The 18,242-nt window shown below is 47.1% G+C and overlaps 1 protein-coding gene across 4 annotated transcripts in view; it reads right to left on the reverse strand.

The window, feature by feature from the left end:
* LOC139579632 (uncharacterized) overlaps window positions 1–17,999 on the reverse strand; it is a 20,621-nt gene extending 2,622 nt beyond the window's left edge. Inside the window, exons 1-5 of one of the 4 annotated variants that reach the window (XM_071408449.1) lie at window positions 17,818–17,999; window positions 5,917–6,577; window positions 5,250–5,468; window positions 3,910–4,143; window positions 2,009–2,122 (exon numbers count right to left, since the gene is read on the reverse strand). In XM_071408449.1, the coding sequence (XP_071264550.1) occupies window positions 2,009–2,122; window positions 3,910–4,143; window positions 5,250–5,468; window positions 5,917–6,004 (655 nt within the window). In that variant the 5' untranslated portion in view covers window positions 6,005–6,577; window positions 17,818–17,999. Of the gene's footprint in view, window positions 1–2,008; window positions 2,123–3,909; window positions 4,144–5,249; window positions 5,469–5,916; window positions 7,224–17,817 lie in introns of those variants that run through there. The other 3 variants (XM_071408452.1, XM_071408451.1, XM_071408450.1) reach the window with 3 other exon arrangements.
* Window positions 18,000–18,242: the final 243 nt, after the last annotated feature.

Genomic DNA, 18,242 nt, shown 5'->3' on the forward strand with positions numbered 1-18,242 from the left:
AAAGGAGAAGAGAGGGGGTAGGAGAGGGGAAGGCAGAGAAGGGGGGAGAAAGGAGAAGAGGGAGGGGTAGGAGAGGGGAAGGCAGAGAAGGGGGGGGAAGGAGAAGAGGGAGGGGTAGGAGAGAGAGAAAGGGGAAGGCAGAGAAGGGGGGAGAAAGGAGAAGAGGGAGGGGTAGGAGAGGGGAAGGCAGAGAAGGGGGGGAGAAAGGAGAAGAGGGAGGGGAAGGCAGAGAAGGGGGGGGGAAAGAGAAGAGGGAGGGGTAGGAGAGGGGAAGGCAGAGAAGGGGGGGAGAAAAGAGAAGAGGGAGGGGTAGGAGAGGGGAAGGCAGAGAAGGGGGGGAGAAAAGAGAAGAGGGAGGGGTAGGAGAGAGAGAGGGGAAGGCAGAGAAGGGGGGGAGAAAAGAGAAGAGGGAGGGGTAGGAGAGGGGAAGGCAGAGAAGGGGGGAAGAGAAGAGGGAGGGGTAGAAGAGAGAGAAAGGGGAAGGCAGAGAAGGGGGGAGAAAGGAGAAGAGGGAGGGGTAGGAGAGGGGAAGGCAGAGAAGGGGGGAGAAAGGAGAAGAGGGAGGGGAAGGCAGAGAAGGGGGGGAGAAAAGAGAAGAGGGAGGGGTAGGATAGGGGAAGGTAGAGAAGGGGGAAGGGGGGGAGAAAGGAGAAGAGGGAGGGGTGGGGGAGGTAGAGAAGGGGGGAGAAAGGAGAAGAGGGAGGGGCAGGAGAGGGGAAGGTAGAGAAGGGGGGGAAGGAGAAGAGGGAGGGGTGGGGAAGGTAGAGAAGGGGGGGAGAAAGAAGAAGAGAGAGGGGTAGGAGAGAGAGAGGGGAAGGCAGAGAAGTGGGGGAGAAAGGAGAAGAGGGAGGGGCAGGAGAGGGGAAGGTAGAGAAGGGGGGGAAGGAGAGAGAGAGGGGAAGGCAGAGAAGGGGGGGAGAAAGGAGAAGAGGGAGGGGTAGGAGAGAGAGAAAGGGGAAGGCAGAGAAGGGGGGAGAAAGGAGAAGAGGGAGGGGTAGGAGAGAGAGAGGGGAAGGCAGAGAAGGGGGGAGAAAAGAGAAGAGGGAGGAGTAGGAGAGAGAGAGGGGAAGGCAGAGAAGGGGGGAGAAAGGAGAAGAGGGAGGGGTAGGAGAGGGGAAGGCAGAGAAGGGGGGAGAAAGGAGAAGAGGGGGGCGAAGGCAGAGAAGGGGGGGGAAAGGAGAAGAGGGAGGGGTAGGATAGGGGGAAGGTAGAGAAGGGGGGGAGAAAGGAGAAGAGGGAGGGGCAGGAGAGGGGAAGGTAGAGAAGGGAGGGGAAGGAGAGAGAGAGGGGAAGGTAGAGAAGGGGGGGGGGAGAAAGGAGAAGAAAGAGGGGTAGGAGAGGGGAAGGTAGAGAAGGGGAGGAGAAAGGAGAAGAGGGAGGGGTAGGAGAGGGGAAGGTAGAGAAGGGGGGGGGAGAAAGGAGAAGAGGGAGGGGTAGGAGAGGGGAAGGTAGAGAAGGGGGGGGAGAAAGGAGAAGAAAGAGGGGTAGGAGAGGGAGAAGAAAGAGGGGTAGGAGAGGGGAAGGTAGAGAAGGGGGGGAGAAAGGAGAAGAGAGAGGGGTAGGAGAGGGAGAAGAATAATGTAATTTCAACCCATGTATATAAAGACCTATACATTTGTTTTATTGTCAATGTTTAAGTGTGTGTGTGTGTGTGTGTGTGTGTGTGTGTGTGTGTGTGTGTGTGTGCGTGTGCGTGTGCGTGTGCGCATGTCTGGGCGTAAGAAAATGTAGGCACTCACTACTGTAAGTCGCTCTGGCTAAGAGTGTCTGCTAAAAGACTAAAATGTCATTAGGTTTAGGGGTTTTGAATGGGACTGAATTGTGTGTCCCCACAAGGTTAGTTATACAAGACTGTGTGTGTGTTTGTGTGTCTCCACAAGGTTAGTTATACAAGACTGTGTGTGTGTGTCTGTGTCCCCACAAGGTTAGTTATACAAGACTGTGTGTGTCTGTCTCTGTGTCCCCACAAGGTTAGTTATACAAGACTGTGTGTGTGTGTGTGACTCACTTCGGCAGCAGCGAGTCCTCCAGTAGATCAGACCCAGGACCGCGGTGAGGACGGTCAACATGACCACAACCACCAGGACCAACCACACCACCCTGAACACACACAACCACTCACCTAGAGAGAGAGGGGGGGGGGAGGAGAAAGATAGAGAGAGAGGGGGGAGGGGAGAGAGAGGGGGGAGGAGAAAGGAGAAAGAGAGGGAGAGGGGAGGGGGAGAAAGAGAGAGAGAGAGAGGGGGGAGGAGAGAGAGGGAGATGGGGGGGAGGGGGAGAGAGGGGGGGGGAGAGAGAGGGAGAGAGGGGGGAGGAGAGAGAGAGGGGGGAGGAGAAAGATAGAGAGAGAGAGGGGTAGGGGAGAGAGAGGGGGGTGGAGAGAGGAGAAAGATAGAGAGAGGGGGGAGGAGAGAGAGGGAGGGGGAGGTAACAGTGGGGGGGAGGGGAGGAGAAAAAATAACCTCAGTGTACAACGTGAAACACCAAATAATGCATGCAGAGCAGAATTAGACCGATACCCACTAATTATCAAAATCCAGAAAAGAGCCGTTAAATTCTACAACCAACTAAAAGGAAGCGATTCCCAAACCTTCCATAACAAAGCCATCACCTACAGAGAGATGAACCTGGAGAAGAGTCCCCTAAGCAAGCTGGTCCTGGGGCTCTGCTCACAAACACAAACACACCCCACAGAGCCCCAGGACAGCAACACAATTAGACCCAACCAAATCATGAGAAAACAAAAAGATAATTACTTGACACGTTGGAAAGAATTAACAAAAAAACAGAGCAAACTAGAATGCTATTTGGCCCTAAACAGAGAGTACACAGTGGCAGAATACCTGACCACTGTGACTGACCCAAACTTAAGGAAAGCTTTGACTATATACAGACTTAGTGAGCATAGCCTTGCTATTGAGAAAGGCCGCCGTAGGCAGACCTGGCTCTCAAGAGAAGACAGGCTATGTGCTCACTGCCCACAAAATGAGGTGGAAACTGAGCTGCACTTCCTAACCTCCTGCCAAATGTATGACCATATTAGAGACACATATTTCCCTCAGATTACACAGATACACAAAGAATTAGGAAACAAACCCGATTCTGATAAACTCCCACATCTACTGGGTGAAATACCACAGTGTGCCATCACAGCAGCAAGATGTGTGACCTGTTGCCACCAGAAAAGGGCAACCAGTGAAGAAACACCATTGTAAATACAACCCATATTTATGTTGATTTATTTTCTCTTTTGTACTCTAACTATTCTAACTATAGAAAAGGGCAATCTCTCTTTCTCCCCCTCCCCCCCCCCTCTCTCTCTCCCCTCCCTCCCCCCAACCAGTGAAGAACAAACACCATTGTAAATACAACCCATATTTATGTTTATTTATACACATTACCGTTCAAAAGCTTTGGGGGTCACTTAGAAAAGTCCTTGTTTTTGAAAGAAAAGCAAATAGTTTGTCCATTAAAATAACATGAAATTAATCAGAAATACAGTGTAGACATTGTTAATGTTGTAAATGACTATTGTAGCTGGAAACGGCTGATTTTTAATGGAATATCTACATAGGCGTACAGAGGCCCATTATCAGCAACCATCACTCCTGTGTTCCACTGGCACGTTGTGTTAGCTAATCCAAGTTTATCATTTTAAAAGACTAATTGATCATTAGAGAACCCTTTTGTAATTATTTTAGCACAGCTGAAAACTGTTGTTCTGATTTGAAGAAGCAATAAAACTGCCCTTCTTTAGACTAGTTGAGTATCTGGAGCATCAGCATTTGTGGGTTCGACGACAGGCTCAAAATGGACAGAAACAAATAACTTTCTTCTGTGTTAGCTAATCCAAGTTTATCATTATGCTCGACGTACCAACTGAGCCACATGGGGTCATATTCTACTCACTTCTAGGTGGCCGTGTCCAGGGCAGGTCAGACTTTACAGCTGTCTGATTGGTTCCTTGGGTGTGGAGATGAAGGAGACACTGGCTGTGATTGGTTGGTATGGAAAGGGGCGGGGTTCGAAAACAGCAGTAGACGAATCCTTGTCCTTCCTCCCTCTCTTTCTTCTCCTCTGTCAGTAAGCCGTACAAAGTCACGTTCCCTCCTTCTGACAACATTGATAGCGCCACACTCCTCCCTGGAGAGATGGAGGGGAGGGGAGGAGGCAAGGAGGAGGAGGGGAGGCAAGGAGAGAGGAGAGAAGAGAGGAGGAACGGAGGAGGGGAGGAAAGGAGAGAAGAGGAGGAGGAGGAGAGGCAAAAAGAGAAGAGGAAAGGAGGGGGAGGGGAGGCAAGGAGGAGGAGGGGAGGCAAGGAGAGAGAAGAGAAGAGAGGAGGAACGGAGGAGGGGAGACGAGGAGAGAAGAGGAGGAGGGGAGGAAAGGAGAGAGAAGAGGAGGAGGAGGAGAGGCAAAAAGAGAAGAGGAAAGGAGGGGGAGGGGAGGCAAGGAGGAGGAGGGGAGGCAAGGAGAGAGGAGAGAAGAGAGGAGGAACGGAGGAGGGGAGACGAGGAGAGAAGAGGAGGAGGAAAGGCAAAAAGAGAAGAGGAGGAGAAGAGAGGGGGAGGAGAGGCAAGGAGCCAGGAGAGAGGAGATGAGAGGGGAAAATAGAGGAGGAGAAGAGAGGGGGAGGAGAGGAGTAGAAAAGGAGAGGTGAGGAGAAACATTTTGAGACAATAACCACGTTTCCATCCACAGTTTTTATGAAGTAAGTGAACGTGCACGTTGAAGAGTTTGATGCTCCTTTTCCAATAAAAAAATCAAGAGTCTTATTCCGGAGACATGATGACGGTCGGCAAGTCGTTTGACAAAATCTAAAATAAATATTCTCTTATAATTTATAAATCTCATCCTGTAGACTAGCCTACCCAAACTGCACCTGTTGTTGGCCTAGAGCGCAGGTGTCAAGACCACAGTAGGCACATTTTGTTATTTTCACACAACCGTTTTTGTGACCGAAAACTATTGGTAGAGTTGAAAATGCGATGGAAATACATTGAACTTCAGATTGTTATTCGGTACATGAAAGCAAAAAATACTTTTTATGTGTCCTACGTCATCACGCAGTTTTATTTATCCTCTTTGGTGGAAACATCACCGGTGGGAAAATGCGCATATTTTCTTTATGCAGATTTTTAAATATTAGCAAATGGATGGAAACCTAGGTAGTATTTAATGTCAACTGTTAACCAATCAATGAATGATCCGTCTGATCTGTCGCTCGTCCAACTGACGTCCCTGCCCACCTGACAGCGAGGCGTTGCCACGGAGAGCGGGCAGGTCCGTCTCCGTGTCACACAGCAACCAGTTCACTCCAGAACCCGTCCTGCGGGTGTTACAGACGGGCTTTTCCTCGCCGCTCCGGTTGGAGTTCTGTTCCGCAGGGGTCAGCCCGGGGTCACACTGCGTTGTCACTTCCTGGTCCCCACAGGGGTCAAAGGTCACACAGTGGAAGTTTACCCTCGCTGCAGCAGAGAGAGAGCGAGAGAGAGGTGACTTTTCAAGTATCTGTGGTTGTCATATTTCCTGTGTCAGTGATCTCAGTTACGATAAAGGGTGTATGTTTCACAACCCCGTCACACACACACACACACACACACACACACACACACACACACACACACACACACACACACACACACACACACACACACACACACACACACTCACACTCACACTCACACTCACACTCACACTCACACTCTTTCTCTCTCAAATGTGTGTGTCTGTTAATCTGTCTGATCATTTTGAGGACACACAGTTGTGTTGTGATATCTGTGAATGTATTGTAATGTTTTTAAAATGGTATAAACTGCCTTCCTTCCCTTAATTTTTTCTGGGCCCCAGGAAGAGTAGCTGCTTTGGCAACAGCTAATGGGGATCCATAATAAATACAAATACCAAAATAAATACCTCTGTGTGAAGTGAAGAACTCTGGGAGACAGATGATGAAGGCGAGGAGGATGAGGATGAAGAGTTTGATGAGTGCTGCTCTCGTCATGGTAACGCATGACACACGGTCAGACAGACACGTGTAGTATTCTGCCTCGTTGTTGTCAGTTCCTCCACGAGACAGACAGTTCAGTAGTATACTCTGTCTCTCTCGGTCTGTCTGTCTGTCTCTCCTCTCTGTCTGTCTGTCTGTCTGTCTCTCCTCTCTGTCTGTCTGTCTGTCTGTCTCTCCTCTCTGTCTGTCTCTCCTCTCTGTCTGTCTCTCCTCTCTCGGTCTCTCCTCTCTGTCTGTCTCTCCTCTCTGTCTGTCTCTCCTCTCTCGGTCTCCCCTCTCTCGGTCTCCCCTCTCTCGGTCTCCCCTCTCTCTGTCTCTCCTCTCTGTGTGTCTGTCTCTCCTCTCTGTGTGTCTGTCTCTCCTCTCTGTGTGTCTGTCTCTCCTCTCTGTGTCTCTCTCCTCTCTGTGTCTCTCTCCTCTCTGTGTGTCTGTCTCTCCTCTGTCTCTCCTCTCTGTCTGTCTGTCCTCTCTGTCTGTCTGTCTCTCCTCGTCTATGAATAGAGAAACTAGAGAACGTTACACACTGTGGCTCACTACTCCACTTCCTCTGTCACTTCCTGAAACTGTCTTAGAGAGAGAGAGAGAGAAGTGGAAAGAGACAGAGAGAGAGAGAGAGAGAGAGACAGAGAGAAGTGGAAAGAGACAGAGAGAGAGACAGAGAGAAGTGGAAAGAGAGAGAGAGAGACAGAGAGAGAGAGAGAGAGAGAGAGAAGTGGAAAGAGAGAGAGAGAGACAGAGAGAAGTGGAAAGAGACAGAGAGAGAGACAGCGAGAGAGAGACAGAGAGAGAGACAGAGAGAAGTGGAAAGAGAGAGAGAGAGAGATATACAGAGAGTGGGAGAAAGACCGTTGAGTGTAAAAAAAAAAAAGGAGAGTTCGAGATGAAGAGGGAGAAAGATGATTATTGTGAATTGCTTCTCTCCTGAAGGACTCTGGGTAATGGGGTTTATTTAGTAAGAATGTTGAAGTGTTCTGTGTTCTAGAACACTAGGTTAAGTAATCACAAATGCATGTAGGCTATAGGTTGACAACTGTGTATGTCAAATCAAATCAAAAATTATTTGTTTCCCAAATACAACAGTGAAATGCTTACTTACAAGCTCTTAACCAACAATGCCATTTTAAGAAAATACCTACAAAAAAGTAAGAGATTAGAATAACAAATAATTAAAGAGCAGCAGTAAATAACAATAGCGGGACTATATACAGGGGGTACTGGTATAGAGTCAATGTGGAGGCTATATACAGGGGGTACCGGTACAGAGTCAATGTGGAGGCTATATACAGGGGGTACCGGTACAGAGTCAATGTGGAGGCTATATACAGGGGGTACCGGTACAGAGTCAATGTGGAGGCTATATACAGGGGGTACCGGTACAGAGTCAATGTGGAGGCTATATACAGGGGGTACCGGTACAGAGTCAATGTGGAGGCTATATACAGGGGGTACCGGTACAGAGTCAATGTGGAGGCTATATACAGGGGGTACCGGTACAGAGTCAATGTGGAGGCTATATACAGGGGGTACCGGTACAGAGTCAATGTGGAGGCTATATACAGGGGGTACTGGTACAGAGTCAATGTGGAGGCTATATACAGGGTGTTACGGTACAGAGTCAATGTGGAGGCTATATACAGGGGGTACCGGTACAGAGTCAATGTGGAGGCTATATACAGGGGGTACCAGTACAGAGTCAGTGTGGAGGCTATATACAGGGGGTACCGGTACAGAGTCAATGTGGAGGCTATATACAGGGTGTTACGGTACAGAGTCAATGTGGAGGCTATATACAGGGGGTACCGGTACAGAGTCAATGTGGAGGCTATATACAGGGGGTACCGGTACAGAGTCAATGTGGAGGCTATATACAGGGGGTACCGGTACAGAGTCAATGTGGAGGCTATATACAGGGGGTACCGGTACAGAGTCAGTGTGGAGGCTATATACAGGGTGTTACGGTACAGAGTCAATGTGGAGGCTATATACAGGGGGTACCGGTACAGAGTCAATGTGGAGGCTATATACAGGGGGTACCTGTACAGAGTCAATATGGAGGCTATATACAGGGGGTACCGGTACAGAGTCAATGTGGAGGCTATATACACGGGGTACCGGTACAGAGTCAATGTGGAGGATATATACAGGGGGTACCGGTACAGAGTCAATGTGGAGGCTATATACAGGGGGTACTGGTACAGAGTCAATGTGGAGGCTATATACAGAGGGTACCGGTACAGAGTCAATGTGGAGGCTATATACAGGGGGTACCGGTACAGAGTCAATGTGGAGGCTATATACAAGGGGTACCGGTACAGAGTCAATGTGGAGGCTATATACAGGGGTTACCGGTACAGAGTCAATGTGGAGGCTATATACAGGGGGTACCGGTACAGAGTCAATGTGGAGGCTATATACAGGGGGTACCGGTACAGAGTCAATGTGGAGGCTATATACAGGGGGTACCGGTACAGAGTCAATGTGGAGGCTATATACAGGGGGTACCGGTGTCGAGGTAATATGTACATGTAGGTAGAGTTATTGAAGTGACTAGGCGTTGATGATAACAGAGAGTAGCAGCCGTGTAGAAGAGGGGGGGAGGGGGGACGCAAGTAGTCTGGGTAGCCATTTGATTAGATGTTCAGGAGTCTTATGGCTTGGGGGGTAGAAGCTGTTTAGAAGCCTCTTGGACCTAGACTTGGCGCTCCGGTACCGCTTGCCATGCGGTACCAGAGAGAACAGTCTATGACTAGGGTGGCTGGAGTCCTTGATAATTTTTAGGGCCTTCCTCTGACACCGCCTGGCATAGAGGTCCTGGATGGCAGGAAGCTTGGCCCCAGTGATGTACTGGGCCGTTCGCACTTGCGGTCGGAGGCCGAGCAGTTGACATACCAGGCAGTGATGCAACCGGTCAGGATGCGCTCGAGAACCTTTTTCTCATCAGACCTGTTATATGTAACCAATATGGCCCCGTCTCATCAGACCTGTTATATGTAACCAATATGGCTCCGTCTCATCAGACCTGTTATATGTAACCAATATGGCTCCGTCTCATCAGACCTGTTATATGTAACCAATATGGCTCCGTCTCATCAGACCTGTTATATGTAACCAATATGGCCCCGTCTCATCAGACCTGTTATATGTAACCAATATGGCCCCGTCTCATCAGACCTGTTATATGTAACCAATATGGCTCCGTCTCATCAGACCTGTTATATGTAACCAATATGGCCCCGTCTCATCAGACCTGTTATATGTAACCAATATGGCTCCATCTCATCAGACCTGTTATATGTAACCAATATGGCTCCGTCTCATCAGACCTGTTATATGTAACCAATATGGCTCTGTCTCATCAGACCTGTTATATGTAACCAATATGGCTCCGTCTCATCAGACCTGTTATATGTAACCAATATGGCTCCGTCTCATCAGACCTGTTATATGTAACCAATATGGCTCCGTCTCATCAGACCTGTTATATGTAACCAATATGGCTCCGTCTCATCAGACCTGTTATATGTAACCAATATGGCTCCGTCTCATCAGACCTGTTATATGTAACCAATATGGCTCCGTCTCATCAGACCTGTTATATGTAACCAATATGGCTCCGTCTCATCAGACCTGTTATATGTAACCAATATGGCTCCGTCTCATCAGACCTGTTATATGTAACCAATATGGCTCCGTCTCATCAGACCTGTTATATGTAACCAATATGGCTCCGTCTCATCAGACCTGTTATATGTAACCAATATGGCTCCGTCTCATCAGACCTGTTATATGTAACCAATATGGCTCCGTCTCATCAGACCTGTTATATGTAACCAATATGGCTCCGTCTCATCAGACCTGTTATATGTAACCAATATGGCTCCGTCTCATCAGACCTGTTATATGTAACCAATATGGCTCCGTCTCATCAGACCTGTTATATGTAACCAATATGGCTCCGTCTCATCAGACCTGTTATATGTCACCAATATGGCTCCGTCTCATCAGACCTGTTATATGTAACCAATATGGCTCCGTCTCATCAGACCTGTTATATGTAACCAATATGGCCCCGTCTCATCAGACCTGTTATATGTAACCAATATGGCTCCGTCTCATCAGACCTGTTATATGTAACCAATATGGCTCCATCTCATCAGACCTGTTATATGTAACCAATATGGCTCCGTCTCATCAGACCTGTTATATGTAACCAATATGGCTCCGTCTCATCAGACCTGTTATATGTAACCAATATGGCTCCGTCTCATCAGACCTGTTATATGTAACCAATATGGCTCCGTCTCATCAGACCTGTTATATGTAACCAATATGGCTCCGTCTCATCAGACCTGTTATATGTAACCAATATGGCTCCGTCTCATCAGACCTGTTATATGTAACCAATATGGCTCCGTCTCATCAGACCTGTTATATGTAACCAATATGGCTCCGTCTCATCAGACCTGTTATATGTAACCAATATGGCTCCGTCTCATCAGACCTGTTATATGTAACCAATATGGCTCCGTCTCATCAGACCTGTTATATGTAACCAATATGGCCCCGTCTCATCAGACCTGTTATATGTAACCAATATGGCTCCGTCTCATCAGACCTGTTATATGTAACCAATATGGCCCCGTCTCATCAGACCTGTTATATGTAACCAATATGGCTCCGTCTCATCAGACCTGTTATATGTAACCAATATGGCTCCGTCTCATCAGACCTGTTATATGTAACCAATATGGCTCCGTCTCATCAGACCTGTTATATGTAACCAATATGGCTCCGTCTCATCAGACCTGTTATATGTAACCAATATGGCTCCGTCTCATCAGACCTGTTATATGTAACCAATATGGCTCCGTCTCATCAGACCTGTTATATGTAACCAATATGGCTCCGTCTCATCAGACCTGTTATATGTAACCAATATGGCCCCGTCTCATCAGACCTGTTATATGTAACCAATATGGCTCCGTCTCATCAGACCTGTTATATGTAACCAATATGGCTCCATCTCATCAGACCTGTTATATGTAACCAATATGGCCCCGTCTCATCAGACCTGTTATATGTAACCAATATGGCTCCGTCTCATCAGACCTGTTATATGTAACCAATATGGCTCCGTCTCATCAGACCTGTTATATGTAACCAATATGGCCCCGTCTCATCAGACCTGTTATATGTAACCAATATGGCCCCGTCTCATCAGACCTGTTATATGTAACCAATATGGCTCCGTCTCATCAGACCTGTTATATGTAACCAATATGGCTCCGTCTCATCAGACCTGTTATATGTAACCAATATGGCTCCGTCTCATCAGACCTGTTATATGTAACCAATATGGCTCCGTCTCATCAGACCTGTTATATGTAACCAATATGGCCCCGTCTCATCAGACCTGTTATATGTAACCAATATGGCTCCGTCTCATCAGACCTGTTATATGTAACCAATATGGCTCCGTCTCATCAGACCTGTTATATGTAACCAATATGGCTCCGTCTCATCAGACCTGTTATATGTAACCAATATGGCTCCGTCTCATCAGACCTGTTATATGTAACCAATATGGCTCCGTCTCATCAGACCTGTTATATGTAACCAATATGGCTCCGTCTCATCAGACCTGTTATATGTAACCAATATGGCCCCGTCTCATCAGACCTGTTATATGTAACCAATATGGCTCCGTCTCATCAGACCTGTTATATGTAACCAATATGGCTCCATCTCATCAGACCTGTTATATGTAACCAATATGGCTCCGTCTCATCAGACCTGTTATATGTAACCAATATGGCTCCGTCTCATCAGACCTGTTATATGTAACCAATATGGCTCCGTCTCATCAGACCTGTTATATGTAACCAATATGGCTCCGTCTCATCAGACCTGTTATATGTAACCAATATGGCTCCGTCTCATCAGACCTGTTATATGTAACCAATATGGCTCCGTCTCATCAGACCTGTTATATGTAACCAATATGGCTCCGTCTCATCAGACCTGTTATATGTAACCAATATGGCTCCGTCTCATCAGACCTGTTATATGTAACCAATATGGCTCCGTCTCATCAGACCTGTTATATGTAACCAATATGGCTCCGTCTCATCAGACCTGTTATATGTAACCAATATGGCTCCGTCTCATCAGACCTGTTATATGTAACCAATATGGCTCCGTCTCATCAGACCTGTTATATGTAACCAATATGGCTCCGTCTCATCAGACCTGTTATATGTAACCAATATGGCTCCGTCTCATCAGACCTGTTATATGTAACCAATATGGCTCCGTCTCATCAGACCTGTTATATGTAACCAATATGGCTCCGTCTCATCAGACCTGTTATATGTAACCAATATGGCTCCGTCTCATCAGACCTGTTATATGTAACCAATATGGCTCCGTCTCATCAGACCTGTTATATGTAACCAATATGGCTCCGTCTCATCAGACCTGTTATATGTAACCAATATGGCTCCGTCTCATCAGACCTGTTATATGTAACCAATATGGCTCCGTCTCATCAGACCTGTTATATGTAACCAATATGGCCCCGTCTCATCAGACCTGTTATATGTAACCAATATGGCTCCGTCTCATCAGACCTGTTATATGTAACCAATATGGCTCCGTCTCATCAGACCTGTTATATGTAACCAATATGGCTCCGTCTCATCAGACCTGTTATATGTAACCAATATGGCTCCGTCTCATCAGACCTGTTATATGTAACCAATATGGCCCCGTCTCATCAGACCTGTTATATGTAACCAATATGGCTCCGTCTCATCAGACCTGTTATATGTAACCAATATGGCTCCGTCTCATCAGACCTGTTATATGTAACCAATATGGCCCCGTCTCATCAGACCTGTTATATGTAACCAATATGGCTCCGTCTCATCAGACCTGTTATATGTAACCAATATGGCTCCGTCTCATCAGACCTGTTATATGTAACCAATATGGCTCCGTCTCATCAGACCTGTTATATGTAACCAATATGGCCCCGTCTCATCAGACCTGTTATATGTAACCAATATGGCTCCGTCTCATCAGACCTGTTATATGTAACCAATATGGCTCCGTCTCATCAGACCTGTTATATGTAACCAATATGGCTCCGTCTCATCAGACCTGTTATATGTAACCAATATGGCTCCGTCTCATCAGACCTGTTATATGTAACCAATATGGCTCCGTCTCATCAGACCTGTTATATGTAACCAATATGGCTCCACCACTACAATGCCGATACCTATCCAGACCTTTCAGACATGCTGATGTCAAAGGGCCCAGAGGAACAGATGGGGGGGGGGGGGTTTATCCACACCACAGGTTGCAAGTCATGACATTGTCCACAGGAAAACGCTGGTGGTCACTTTGGGCTCAATGGCTCTGTCTCCTCTGTCCCCCAAGTCATCCGTCCTTCCTCCCAGAGTGCACTTGTTCTCTTCCCTTCGTGGATTTGACAGTGAGGCTCGTTGGATTCAGTCCGATCACGGGTTACAGACAATGGAGCCTCAATGACTATTATAAAAAAAAAAAAAATCCTCTAGTCCATCCAGGCCTTTACACCAATGTAACGGTAGCAACAATAGTCCTTAGCGATATCTCCACACTCCACTGCAAAGTCTTGTACAACATGACATGAATGACCTGGTAATGTCAACACGTCCTGATGGCACCCTATTCCCTAAATAGTGCACTACTTTCAACCAGTTTGCAGTCCATATAGTGCACTAATACTACCGCCCTAGGGTGCCATTTGGGTCTATCGCCGGTATGGATCTAAAACAACACGATCACCAGATTCAAAACCAGGCCATCAGCCAATCAAAAAACAGCTATTGATGACATGTGATTTGTCATCCTCCATTGGTTCAGACCATTCTGAATGAATAAGATCTAGTGAGCCAATCACCAGGACAGAAACAGTCACCAGACCAATGGACAACCAATCACCAGGACAGAAACAGTCACCAGACAAATGAACAACCAATCACCGGGACAGAAACAGTCACCAGACCAATGGACAACCAATCACCAGGACAGAAACAGTGACCAGACCAATGGACAACCAATCACCAGGACAGAAACAGTTACCAGACCAATGGACAACCAATCACCAGGACAGAAACAGTCACCAGACCAATGGACAACCAATCACCAGGACAGAAACAGTGACCAGACCAATGGACAACCAATCACCAGGACAGAAACAGTCACCAGACCAATGGACAACCAATCACCAGGGTCAGAAACAGTCACCAGACCAATGGACAACCAATCACCAGGACAGAAACAGTCACCAGACCAATGGACAACCAATCACCAGGACAGAAACAGTGACCAGACCAATGGACAACCAATCACCAGGACAGAAACAGTCACCAGACCAATGGACAACCAATCACCAGGGTCAGAAACAGTCACCAGACCAATGGACAACCAATCACCAGGACAGAAACAGACCAATGGACAACCAATCACCAGGACAGAAACAGACCAATGGACAACCAATCACCAGGACAGTAACAGTCACCAGACCAATGGACAACCAATCACCAGGACAGAAACAGACCAATGGACAACCAATCACCAGGACAGAAACAGACCAATGGACAACCAATCACCAGGACAGAAACAGTCACCAGACCAATGGACAACCAATCACCAGGACAGAAACAGTCACCAGACCAATGGACAACCAATCACCAGGACAGAAACAGTCACCAGACCAATGGACAACCAATCACCGGGACAGAAACAGTCACCAGACCAATGGACAACCAATCACCAGGACAGAAACAGTCACCAGACCAATGGACAACCAATCACCAGGACAGAAACAGTCACCAGACCAATGGACAACCAATCACCGGGACAGAAACAGTCACCAGACCAATGGACAACCAATCACCAGGACAGAAACAGTCACCAGACCAATGGACAACCAATCACCAGGACAGAAACAGTCACCAGACCAATGGACAACCAATCACCAGGGTCAGAAACAGTCACCAGACCAATGGACAACCAATCACCAGGACAGAAACAGTCACCAGACCAATGGACAACCAATCACCAGGACAGAAACAGTCACCAGACCAATGGACAACCAATCACCAGGGTCAGAAACAGTCACCAGACCAATGGACAACCAATCACCAGGACAGAAACAGTCACCTGACCAATGGACAACCAATCACCAGGGTCAGAAACAGTCACCAGACCAATGGACAACCAATCACCAGGACAGAAACAGTCACCTGACCAATGGACAACCAATCACCAGGGTCAGAAACAGTCACCAGACCAATGGACAACCAATCACCAGGGTCAGAAACAGTCACCAGACCAATGGACAACCAATCACCAGGGTCAGAAACAGTCACCAGACCAATGGACAACCAATCACCAGGACAGAAACAGTCACCTGACCAATGGACAACCAATCACCAGGGTCAGAAACAGTCACCAGACCAATGGACAACCAATCACCAGGACAGAAACAGTCACCTGACCAATGGACAACCAATCACCAGGGTCAGAAACAGTCACCAGACCAATGGACAACCAATCACCAGGGTCAGAAACAGTCACCAGACCAATGGACAACCAATCACCAGGACAGAAACAGTCACCAGACCAATGGACAACCAATCACCAGGACAGAAACAGTCACCAGACCAATGGACAACCAATCACCAGGACAGAAACAGTCACCAGACCAATGGACAACCAATCACCAGGACAGAAACAGTCACCAGACCAATGCACAACCAATCACCAGGGTCAGAAACAGTCAACAGACCAATGGACAACCAATCACCAGGGACAGAAACAGTCACCTGACCAATGGACAACCAATCACCAGGACAGAAACAGTCACCTGACCAATGGACAACCAATCACCAGGGTCAGAAACAGTCACCAGACCAATGGACAACCAATCACCAGGACAGAAACAGTCACCAGACCAATGGACAACCAATCACCAGGACAGAAACAGTCACCTGACCAATGGACAACCAATCACCAGGGTCAGAAACAGTCACCAGACCAATGGACAACCAATCACCAGGACAGAAACAGTCACCTGACCAATGGACAACCAATCACCAGGGGCAGAAACAGTCACCAGACCAATGGACAACCAATCACCAGGGTCAGAAACAGTCACCAGACCAATGGACAACCAATCACCAGGGTCAGAAACAGTCACCAGACCAATGGACAACCAATCACCAGGACAGAAACAGTCACCTGACCAATGGACAACCAATCACCAGGGTCAGAAACAGTCACCAGACCAATGGACAACCAATCACCAGGACAGAAACAGTCACCTGACCAATGGACAACCAATCACCAGGGTCAGAAACAGTCACCAGACCAATGGACAACCAATCACCAGGGTCAGAAACAGTCACCAGACCAATGGACAACCAATCACCAGGACAGAAACAGTCACCAGACCAATGGACAACCAATCACCAGGACAGAAACAGTCACCAGACCAATGGACAACCAATCACCAGGACAGAAACAGTCACCAGACCAATGGACAACCAATCACCAGGACAGAAACAGTCACCAGACCAATGCACAACCAATCACCAGGGTCAGAAACAGTCAACAGACCAATGGACAACCAATCACCAGGGACAGAAACAGTCACCTGACCAATGGACAACCAATCACCAGGACAGAAACAGTCACCTGACCAATGGACAACCAATCACCAGGGTCAGAAACAGTCACCAGACCAATGGACAACCAATCACCAGGACAGAAACAGTCACCAGACCAATGGACAACCAATCACCAGGACAGAAACAGTCACCAGACCAATGGACAACCAATCACCAGGGTCAGAAACAGTCACCAGACCAATGGACAACCAATCACCAGGACAGAAACAGTCACCAGACCAATGGACAACCAATCACCAGGACAGAAACAGTCACCAGACCAATGGACAACCAATCACCAGGACAGAAACAGTCACCAGACCAATGGACAACCAATCACCAGGACAGAAACAGTCACCAGACCAATGGACAACCAATCACCAGGGTCAGAAACAGCAGCAACTCCAACATTAAGTCAAATGGGGGAACCAAGTGTTCAAAACGGAGACTTGTTTTAGATCTGTAAACAGCTACATCCAATGGATAGTTTCATCACCATCAGATGTGATTCATCTGGATTGATTTGTAAAAATTACACTTTAAAATGTTCCCTCTTTTAAAAAAATGTCCCCGTATTTTCAACTTGTGAAATTGGCGATTAATTGACTAGGGTTCCGGTCAACTGTATTACCATAGAAACAAATGACAACATGGATTCCCGTTCCAGATTGGTTGGATATGATATGGCTCTGGCAACATACGATAGAAGACAGTGCTTGACTTGGACGGAAATAGGTACCGGGACTCATTTTGTGTTTCAGTACTGTTTATATTTTAGGTGTAGGAGCTCCACAATACTTTTGAGATAATATTCTATAAGACGAACAGGAGCTGAAGCAGTAGGGCATTTTGCTGCTCTTTAATTATTTGTTATTCTTATCTCTTACCAAACAACAACAAAAAGTATTTTCTTAAAACTGCATTGTTGGTTATTAAAAGGGCTTGTAAAGTCAGCATTTCACTGTAATGTCTACCTACACCTGTTGTATTCGGCGCATGTGACAAATACAATTTGATTTGAGGTGCCGTTATTCAGCGTCGGAGCTCTTGCCCAAGTCAAACACTAACGACAGAAAATATACTTACTTGAATGAACCTTGGGCCGGTTTATGGTTTTGGGACATCGGGCCCTGGAATTGATTGGGTTGGAATGGTTTCCGTTCCATACCTTCTAGATTTGCGAAACTTTTGCAGTTGTAACTTTACCGATGGACCAATCCTGGACAGCCCAGGGACCAGCCATTGGTTATGTCAGCACTCATGGGCGTGATTATGTTTGAATAATTAATACAAGGCATCATGGGTAATTTTAAAAGTGGGTTTTATTTAGTCACCATGACTGGAAACAGTCCAAGGGCTCTCTAGTATGTCAATTCGCATACAACTTTAAGACTGTGTAGTCCTTAAATTAATAAAACATGGTAAAAAAAAAACACTACTAAAGTCTTAATTGGTCAAATCCAGGCACTATGACAACCAGATAAAACTGTTTCACGTACAACTGTCTGTCC

The sequence above is a fragment of the Salvelinus alpinus genome, chromosome 6, assembly GCF_045679555.1.
Source record: "Salvelinus alpinus chromosome 6, SLU_Salpinus.1, whole genome shotgun sequence".
Lineage (NCBI taxonomy): Eukaryota > Metazoa > Chordata > Actinopteri > Salmoniformes > Salmonidae > Salvelinus > Salvelinus alpinus.